This window comes from Halyomorpha halys, unplaced genomic scaffold, assembly GCF_000696795.3.
Source record: "Halyomorpha halys isolate HHAL.00 unplaced genomic scaffold, Hhal_1.1 Scaffold749.1, whole genome shotgun sequence".
In the NCBI taxonomy this organism is placed as follows: Eukaryota; Metazoa; Arthropoda; class Insecta; order Hemiptera; family Pentatomidae; genus Halyomorpha; species Halyomorpha halys.
Window position 1 is genome coordinate 314374 of NW_027116653.1, and position 10701 is coordinate 325074.

Consider the following 10701-nt stretch of genomic DNA (forward strand, 5'->3'; position numbering starts at 1 on the left):
ATATATATATATATATATACATGCTTACTAAAGTATGCCTACGTATATAGATATGAATGGGTGTACTTTACAACTAGGGCAGTGAGATGGCCTTGAGATGCTGGTAACCATGGAAACCGCCACGGTCAATATACTGCTCCTGGATCTACCTACAGCTGTAGCTTCAATAACTGATTCTTTACTGGAAAATTATTGCAGATTCGTATAATTCTAATAGTGATAAATACAAATAAAAAAATAAAACCCCTCACATATATCTTCTGAAACCTATGCTATAAATATATAAAGATTTTATAATGGTAAATGTCACTTGACATTAAATGATTCCTTTTGTCTCTGGTTTCAGTAACGCCTCGGTTAACTTCATATTATTTGATTATTTCATAAAGTTATGAAAACGACTGAGATAGCTTCTTCGATTATTATTGGAATGGTTCCATGATAGATAAATATGTAAATTACATCTTTTTATAGAAAATAATTATCAAGGAACTGCCCTCCAGACGGATATATATTTTTTTTCAGCGAGCGCCTGAATAACCTTCATCGAATCAGGGCAAGGAAAACCTAATCTCTGGAATACTCCAATCAATGTCCGATTAATTTAGCCATTAATTCATCCTCAACTTGCCAAAACAAACAGTATTAAAAAAATGACGAAATATGTAATTATATGAGCATACACTAAATATATTTTTTAATTGAACATTTTCATATTTTGCAGTTTCGGATAGGCCTATAAAAAAGAATCGAACTTGTTTTACAATAAATATACAATAGATTATCATTCAAAAGAAGATGAAATGGTCAATATTACTTTCCAACAACCTTTATCAATGTCAAGAATTGGTATCAATGCCACGGTCAGGGTTATATCTCAGGTCCGGCCTGTTCTCTAACCGTTCTGTCTGCGGCACGATTGTGAAATTAGGAGAGATTTCTTCTACCCTTTTTATTAGTTTTAGTTTTTTTCCTCATATTAGAATTTAGCTAAAAGCGAAGTACAAAAAATATCTAGCAATAAATTAAACGAAATAAAAGACAAAGCTACTTAGAGGATAAGGATGTGCTGAAGATAAGGGGAGAAAGCCAACTCGTGACCCTTTTCACTATCAAGGACTGTATTCTGTCCCCTCAAGGTCTTTTCTATTTATTAGTCGAATAAACATTCCTAATTATGACTTAATAAATGCAATTAAATTTATATACTCATAGATTTTTGACTTAGAAATTTGTTAAACAATTTCCCTTGGAAGCTAAAAAACTACCTATCTTTTGAAGTTTTTTTTTTTTAATAATTTATTTATTGTTATTTACAACTGTATACAAATATATACAAGTAAATTTGCTGTAGGTGACATAGTGACATGATACAAACATATGGAGAATCTACCCACTGATAGATACTATTAGGTAATGAAGGAGAAGCCAGGTTAGAAACAAGTGGATTTGGGTGATTGAGAAGTTTATTGATTTGTGACAAAGTAAGGAGCATTAAGGATTTTACGAAGGATTTTGGACTGTAAGGATTGGATTCTGGAGGAATTTGATGGTTTAGTGGAGCCCCAAAGCTCAACTCCGTATGTCCACATAGGCCTTATAATAGTCATGTAGATCAGTCTTTTGTAATGGATTGGCAATTTAGACCGTTTGTCTAGTAAATGTTGCAATAGTCTTTTGAAGAGTAAATATATAATATACCTCATAAACAATCACATCTTGGTCACATATTCCATTCTTAAATAAAATAAAAAGTTAATTATTTATTCTTTTAAAGTTTATTGAAAGTAAATGTGTACTCATTCTATGTAATGTTACAATGCATTAGATCCCACATCTTCATAATATCCCACCTTCCTCTAAAGATAATATTTATTAGTGATTTTTTGAGGTTTACCCTGAAAGGAGTAACTTTAAAATTTTAGATGTTAAGGTAAACAAGAAAAGAGGGATACCCTGTTTTTATTTTTAATTATTATTGGAATTATTAGTATAATTTTATTTTCATCAATTTTGATGAATATGGTTAATCCGTAGCAATATTTAAATACATATGTATATTGCCAAAAACCTTTGGGTAAACAAATTAATTATAAATGATCTTGAGTCAAGTAATTAATAAGGACATATTGTTTCTTGACCAATAGCCACTGAAGGAGGTGATGTTATAACAGTAAGTAGATCTAACATGGCAAGTCCTGTATAATAAGTACTTCTCTAATTCGTATTTTGCTTTTATTTTGGCTCACAACTCACTACTGCCAGTTACACAGCTCAATGGAGTTACACGCCAAATTGACTTCCACTCATTGGTCATTCAATGGTAATAGGTATTTGTAATTCCGGTATTTTCCGACCCAGTTAGGTCTCAAGATGTGATTGCAACTGTTGTTCGATTAAGGAATAATAATCACGTGTGTCAACTGTGTCTTCATTCTGTCACAGTCTAATAGTTTCATAATATAATCCTATAATGATTAGTATTTTATCGATGTTCCGTAATTACTTAAGTTATGACTCATCAACTCAGCAACAGAAGATACGATAGTAATATATATCGACGCTCATGGTAGGCTATTCTTTGAATCAGAGTATCTACGATACCTTAATGATTCTGGAACGTCGTACATCCTGTTATCAAAAAAAGAGAATCAAGACGCCGCTGAAATATTTAGGCTAATTATGAATGATTAAACTGCAATCATTAATTGACAGAGAACTCAGAAGATAACTAGAATATTCTAGATAATTTTGTCTCTTCTAATTGCCTTGATAAACAAGAATAGTGTTTTTGCTTACTAAAATTCGCTTATTTAGGAAACGTTTAAGGTATCAATAGTTCCTTAAAGAAGCACTTGGTTCTGTCGTATTACTTTCAAAAATACTGGATTTATGAAATTGATCTTGGAACAGATTGCAAGTTGATTTGACAAAAAAAACAAAAAAAAAACAGTATAGGTAAAAAGCTCGTTTGATGAATATATACAAATAAAATTATCATTTTAATTTTTAAAAAATAATGTCAGATACTTTGACCATACTGAGTGTTACGGGACTTCTTAAAATGTAGGTCGTTAAGTCAGGTAAGTTGCTACAACTCATTGAGAAGGGCAATTTAAGAAAAATATAAAATTTTTAAACAATTTTGACCGGATTTCCCATCTTACCTGAACTCTGGAAAGTATTCCTGGACAATTACATGTTTCCAAAACATTGGAAAACATCTCTCTAGGCTTTATTCACAAGAAATTTTGGGTAATTTTTTATAAAGAGCTCTATTTTCAAATTTCTCAACTTCGACTTTTCGAATTGTCACAAAGTTGACAGACCATTTCCTTATTTAAGGAAGGCTTTGTTTAGAATTCGAAGAGATAAGAAACAATTGAATATTGGATATAGGTTAGCAAGAACATGAAATTTCGAATAAATTACCTAAACTCTTAACAACTGTTAAAAATAAAGCAATAGTTAAATCTCTAATGGTGTTATTACTGTAATTTTACATAAGAAATTATTGTTTAATTTACACTATCATTATTACGTAATTTTATAAAGAAATTGTATTGTATTTTATGTAAAACAATACATTTTTGTTACTATAATGTTTTGAGTGTATCTTTTTCATGATACCTTTTATTAAATCAATTTTTAAAAATTAAATAATAACAGCTCTTAGAATTAGTATCTGGATTCTTACTGGTCTTTTTTTGAAACAGTATATATAAAAATTTTAAAAAAAATATTTTATTTTTAGTTGTATTCCGAAATGCTAATTTTAGTTGGTCCGATTTTTTTTTTAATGAATGATGTATATCAATCTATAAAAATTAATAATGAAAAAATCTATTGCCATATTAATTTTTTAAAATGCCAAAATCTCTGGAATTTATGACCAGAAGTTGGTGTACGGCTGTTGACCCGTTCATGGTCTAAGTGGACATAAAACTTTCTCCACTTTCCACCCGCACTGGGGTTCCATTATAGCAATCTCTTCCTGGATCAACAATGCGGGCCGGTTTAAGGAAGCCGTCAGATAACATTTCTAGTTGAAATAATAATATCTTTAAGTATAAACATACACATTTATTATTCGGGTATTTTGGTGGTGTCAGAATAAGAAAAGGAAGTAAAAATATAACTAAACGATTTTTAAAAATATTATGAACCTATTTATTATGAACGTAAATTGTATCATTGTTCCATATAATATTTACATCAACTCGAATGATAAGTTTTGTAATTAATTATAAAAAAAATTATTAAGTTCTTTCAAGTATAGATAAAATTGGTGGAAATAAATTAAAAGTCATTAAAAAGTAAATATTGGAGCATTTAAGGCGCACGCCCTAGGAAGTTTATTATATTCCAGAAAAAATAAATTTTGTGTGCAAATTATTCGTTCGGAGTTCCATATCCTTAGAACTACTGACGACACCAAAAAACTTCATAACACTTATTTAACAGTGAATATATGATCTAAAATATAAGCTCTAATAGAGCTCTTTACGTTCAATAGTTCTCGAGACGGTTTTTCAAAAAGCAACATTTTTTTCAAAAAATGAAAAGTAATATTTTGTGAATTAATATTGGTGAATAGCATAGAAACTGGTGATCTTAATATGATAAATGTTATCAACATATTACAGTAAATTCAACTAGCTTTAATTTGGATGCTTATAGGCATCCATATAGTCAATGTTCATAAATCCATCCCACCTTCCATGATATCCTGTAGATTTTAAACAAACAAAGCAAAGCCACCCTAATCTATTGCGGAGGAATACAATAATACACATTAATCTTTAATATGTATTTTTATAATGTATAAATGTCGACTAATGTACCACAATGCCAAGTTTTCTCACTTGAATAAGCCCAACATTCTTAGCTTTTGCGAGTCACTTGCTAGCCCTGAACTCATTATTTCCTTCGGATTTATGAACCGGTGAAGTCATTTGAGAATCTTTCCAATGTTACCTCGACATTAATATCATATATCTAAAATTTTCCAAAGGAATATATCAACTTTAAAGAAGGTTATTGGTTTCCTAAGTAATTTTATTACATTTTTCATGTTATTTATGATAAAGTTTTCAATAACGTGTCATTGGTTTAAAATTTCAGTTAATATTTCCATTAGACATATTATATAGTTAGAATGTGACAGTTTTGTGACCTTAAAGTTACAAAAATATGGCAGTTTTAAGAATTTTTTTTCCGTTCGAAACACAAAATTCTAAAAAATGAGTTGTTTTTCAACCGAATTTTTAATATATGATGTACAGCATTTGAAAATCAAATCTTTCTATTCTACTTATTTATTGCAATTAACAACTATATTTAAAAAAAAACACACATTACGTAAATTTTATGTAATATAAAAATGGAGTGATAGAGGCATGTAGAGAAACTACCCAGTGGTAGCACACTAATCATATTTTTACACTAGAAGGTCCAGAGGACATCTTCTTTTCAGGCGCCTCGGAGGATTTCCAGGAATAGAAGAAGAAGCAAGGTTAGAAACTAGAGGGTTTTGATGGTTAGGGAGTTTGTAATGGAAGGATTGATACCTGGTTCGTGCTAGATCGGTTACAAATGGAACATTAAGGTCTTTGTGGATGATTTTATTGGTGACAACAAAAACTAAAATTTTCCGCCAAGTTCCTAAGTTTTAACTTTTTAAGTTAACAATTTCAGATGTTTTTTGTAAATAACGCCGATCCATAATTATATGCAGTATATAAATATATGCCTATTTATATTGTTCACATTGATGCGGAGGTTTGGTTATGTAGTAAGTGAAGGAATAGGTGTTGTTAAACGGAAATTATGGATGAGGATTGGCGAATGGAGATAGCAGGAGAATTGCAGAAGGGGGTTATAGCGAGGGATATGCTGAACTAGGTGGTTCTATAGGAGGGGATGTATAGATCAATCGGTTGGGGTCTGGTGTTTAGTGAATGGATGGATGAATGTAGAGTGAGGAGATCAAGGATATAGGTAGGTTTATTGATTTTAAAGACTTGGAATAGGAAAACATCAAGGAGTATTTTCTTCGGGAGGTTGAGAAATTTCAATTTGAATACCAACGGGAGACATGAGAACGTCTGAGAAACCCGAAGATAAATCTTAAGAAGCAATTCATGAGTCTCATCTCCAGACAAGTAGATAGTAATCTAAAAAATCTGAGATGGTAAGATTCAAAACTGACTTTATTTGCCGTGTAATGGTCCTCCTGTGTTCATGCAAAGAGGAATCTCAAATCCCAAAATATAACTATTGCACTTGTTCGATCTGATGTTTTCTCAACTAAGTTGGAATATCATTCTAAAATTTAATCTAAGTGATTAAGATTGCTGGATGTCTGGAAGGTATCCATCAAAATTTCCTTGAAGACGCACGTGATGCGGCAATTACTTCCTCACAGGACAACTCCAAGGTCCCGAGGTCATGCGTGGTCCAGTATAAGGAATTATTTAAGTGAATCGTAATGACAAGCAACTAGAGTAATAAATCATCAATGCTTTTTGAGATCATTCTACCTCTAGATGTCAAACAGTGAGGGGAGAATAATTACTACACAATCAATCATTGATAATTTTATAATTAATGAATAACTAATGAGCACATATCATAACAAAATGAGTTAGGACCAGATATATCTCGTATTAGTTTGTTTTCTCTGCAAGTATTATTTACACATATTTGTTTATTTTACAACTGAAGATATGAGTGGATGAAGGTTTAACGTGTGAAAAGTGTAACAAACTTATGAATTTGATAAAAATTGAATTTAATGTTTGTTTACTTCCAACACGTTACAAAAGACTGATCTACATGACTGTAATAAGGCCAATCTGTACATATGGAGTTGAGCTTTGGGGGTCCACTAAACCTTCGAAATCCTCTCGTATTCAATCCTTACAATCCAAAATCCTTCGTAAAATCCTCAATGCTCCTTACTTTGCACAAATAAAATCATACATGAAGACCTTAATGTTCCCTATGTAATCGATATAGCCGAACCAAATATCATTCCTTCCATTATAAACTCTCTAACCACTTAAATCCCCTAGTTTCTAATCTTGCATCCTCTTCCATCCCTGACAATCCTCCGAGGCACCTGAAAAGAAGATGGCCACGAGACCAGCTAATGTAAAAGATCATTAGAGTGCTAGCAATGAGTAGTTTCTCTACACGCCTGTAACACTCCAATTTAACTTAGATCAGATTTACTAAATGTATTATAATGTACAGTTATAAATAGCAATAAATAAATATTTAAAAAAAAAATGTTTGTTTATTAGTATTTTAGACTGAAAAATCAATTTTTAACTTCTAGAAACTAAACAGGTAGAGATATATAAAAAATAAACAAGTTTCTAGGCATGAGGTCCTGCAATTTTATCTCTATTAATCAATATTTATTTTTGATTTGAAAACTAACTTAGATATGTAAAATTTTATTTTACCTTAATTAGTTCAAAGTTTTTATTTTAATTTAGACCAAAGGGGTATATCCATATAAATTATATGGATCAATATATTTAGAAGAAATATTAACTTTTTTCTTTTGTAATTTTCAGATTCAAATATTGAATTTTCTTGAATGATCAAATTTTTAGAATATTTAAATATATAATTTTAAATTGTTGTGATTTTTTTCTTTTTCTACAGTTTCATAAACTTTTCGATAATTCTTCTTTCACGTATTAGTTCATGATCATTATTTTATCAAAAGTTCGTATGTTCTACACGTTTGACAATGTGGCCACCAAAAACAAGATGATGGAATCAGAAATCGAGCACACTTTGAAACATTATTTAGATTCTTAGAATAAAAGAAATGAACTTTACAATGGGTTAACATCTGATCCAAAAATAGATTAATTCATATTTATATTTTAGTTATATCAATTACTGTGACAGTAATGCTTTATTACTGACATCATCAATTAATCTCTGCTTTAGTGCTATTATTGACGATAATAGTTTGTTTGAAATGGAAAAAAAAAATGGAGAAGCTTGTGATATTAAATATTGTAAAGTAGGACGCAATTTAAGCCCCTATTACATAAGGTTGCGATTGTGAAAAAAAAAAAATAGAAAACTCTTAGCATTTCAATCATTAATTTTAGCTACCAATATTTCAAACCAAAATAACACTAGTTAATGCTGGTAATAAATACGTAAAAGCTTGACAACAGACAAAATAGTTTGCGAAATGAGGCAACGAGATGATAACAAGAATATAAAACTATAGAAATTACGCAAAATAATAATCTAGAAGGTTAGATGAGAAAAATTTTTACCCGTTAAATTATTAATGTTTGGCTCAACTAATTAGCAAATAAAATAAAAACAATTTAATTAGGTGGTATAATGTTAAGAAATGACTATCCAATAGTACTTCTAGCAATAACCAATAACAAGCCTACAATACAATTAGAAATTGTTTCAACCTGTGACGAGATTCGTATCATACGTTCAATACATCAGTTAACCCTCTAGAGTTCTGAGCCTTCCCAAACTTTTCAGCCAAACAGTTCAGACTTAAAATTTAAAAGAATTCAAGTCCTACAGAAAGGAAAATCTTTTTCAATTAAAGCTTGTGCATGTACCATTCATAAATTAGTTAATTAACCTCTTGTATCTGCACAGTTAGGAATGTCTTAGACATTTTTCATGCAGTTTCGTTCATAAAAAATATTAAACCCAATCGAACATCAATTAAATCCAAGTGTTTTATTTTTATTTTTTGAAATCATAAAACAGGAAGTACAACTAATTTTTAAAATACGTGTTAAAAGTTCAAATTTCTGCTGCAATACTGTAGATAATGAAACTACATAATTCAACTTCTGTCTCCATTTTCGGAATGTACGATGAATTTCCAATAAAATAGCAACCAAATTTGTAGGAAATTATCCCTTCATTTGGCGGTCGTACTAGCAAAAGAAAAATAAACAAGTTTAAATGAGTAATTTCCGGGAAAATGTATTTTCGAAATACGATCTTGGGGATTTCATAAAAATTGCTTTCAAGTGATATGTCCAAATTCGCAAATTTAGTTTGATTTCGAAAAGATGTCGAGTTTATGGAGTTAAAAAAACATTAAATGCCTAAAAAATGCGAGTACCTCGAAAATTCGTTGCATGAGATTCATCTCGAGTATTTATGGAAATTATTCGTTTTTACTTGTTCATTTTTAATTAGCTGTATCTTCCTGAAAGTTGCTAGTAGGTTGCTTTGCTATCTTCTAGGAAATACATTGAAAATTCCGAAAATGAGTCGAAAGTTGAGAAATTTACAAATACCGTAGAGGAATTTTTATGGGAAAAAAAACAAATTTTATTGAAAATAATTAAAAAATCCTATCTCGACATTGCATTAGATAGGAAGGTGAGGTTGGTAGGCACTGAACTACATTTTGGTACATCCAAAACATTGTACAATAAGTAGTAATAAAAAAAAAAAAATTCATTTTTAACTAAATTAGGGATTTGAGATACTATCATTCAATAATCTTTTTCCACTTAACAATTTTCCAATGATGTTTTAGCTCGTAAATTTCGCATTTCAATAAGATAGTCCTCCCAAAGAAAAAAATCATAAAACAAGTCAATCGATGTGAAAAAAAAGTCATAGATCATAGATATAGAGTATAGGCCATTTCTGCTCCTTCATCCTCAATTAACAACAACAAATTTGATTTTACGTCTTTCAATCTTCAGATTCATACAATATGTGGTCCAATACCAAGTGGAAACAATCCAAACATAAGAAATTAAGATAACTTTTTACATTTAGAAGATTAAAAATAAATATTACAAAAAGTCATATTAAAAATGAAAATATGATTTTATTACTCACCTTAAGCTTCTCATAGGTACCCTTGAGCTCCAAGCGGTGTACAAAGGGATTGATATAGGGGTCGTCGGTGACAGCCACCGGACACTTGCTCTTCATGTTGATGTTGCTGTCGAAGTGCTGCGACAGTTGCTGTTTTGACGGAGAGCCGGCCCTCACTGAGCCAGGGAGCGCACACCCCTCCAACCACCCCTCTACCTTCTCAATCTCTCTCTCTTTAGCTAGGTCGCTTTCTATGTGCAGAACTGCTTTTTCTTTAGAAAAATGTCGTTATTCGTCCTTTTTAACCCTTAATTTGATAAAAATATAAGTAACAGACTATTTTTTTTTTTTTTTTGTTTATTTTTATTTTAAGGTTAAGTTGAGCTAATACCAGAGGTTTACAAATTTTGGCTTGACAGGATACATCAATGCTTTGCTTGAATAGTGGCATATTAAAAAAAATATAATAAAAAAATTCATTTGGTCAAAAAAATTTGCTTTTATTTTGAAAAAACGAGTTCCAAAAATATTACAGTTGACAGGGGTATCATTCTATAGTCCCTCCCAGTATAGTTCCTCTATAGAGTATCCCAAAGCAAGTAAGGTTGTCAAAAACTAATTAATAACAGTCCTGGGTGCAAACTATAGAATATTCCAAATAAAAAAAAATATGATTTTATATTGCGAGGTGTGCCACTATTCTAGCAAAGCAGAGAAATCAAATAAGCTAGATCAGGATTTACCTGGATGTAATAAAACATTTTATTTAACATATAAACTGAATATTTATACCAATTAAAATATTGGTCAGATATATAATACTAACTAAAGTATTCAAAAATATTAAAT

At 30.4% G+C, this 10701-nt stretch overlaps 1 protein-coding gene across 1 annotated transcript in view; it reads right to left on the reverse strand.

Annotated features, from left to right (window-relative positions):
* The window catches only part of LPCAT (lysophosphatidylcholine acyltransferase), an 88193-nt gene extending 78069 nt beyond the window's left edge, over nt 1-10124 (reverse strand). The window contains exon 1 of the mRNA XM_067053392.1: nt 9874-10124. Within this exon, the coding sequence (XP_066909493.1) occupies nt 9874-9969 (96 nt within the window). The 5' untranslated portion in view covers nt 9970-10124. The remainder of the gene's footprint in view (nt 1-9873) is intronic.
* Between the last annotated feature and the right edge of the window lie 577 nt (nt 10125-10701).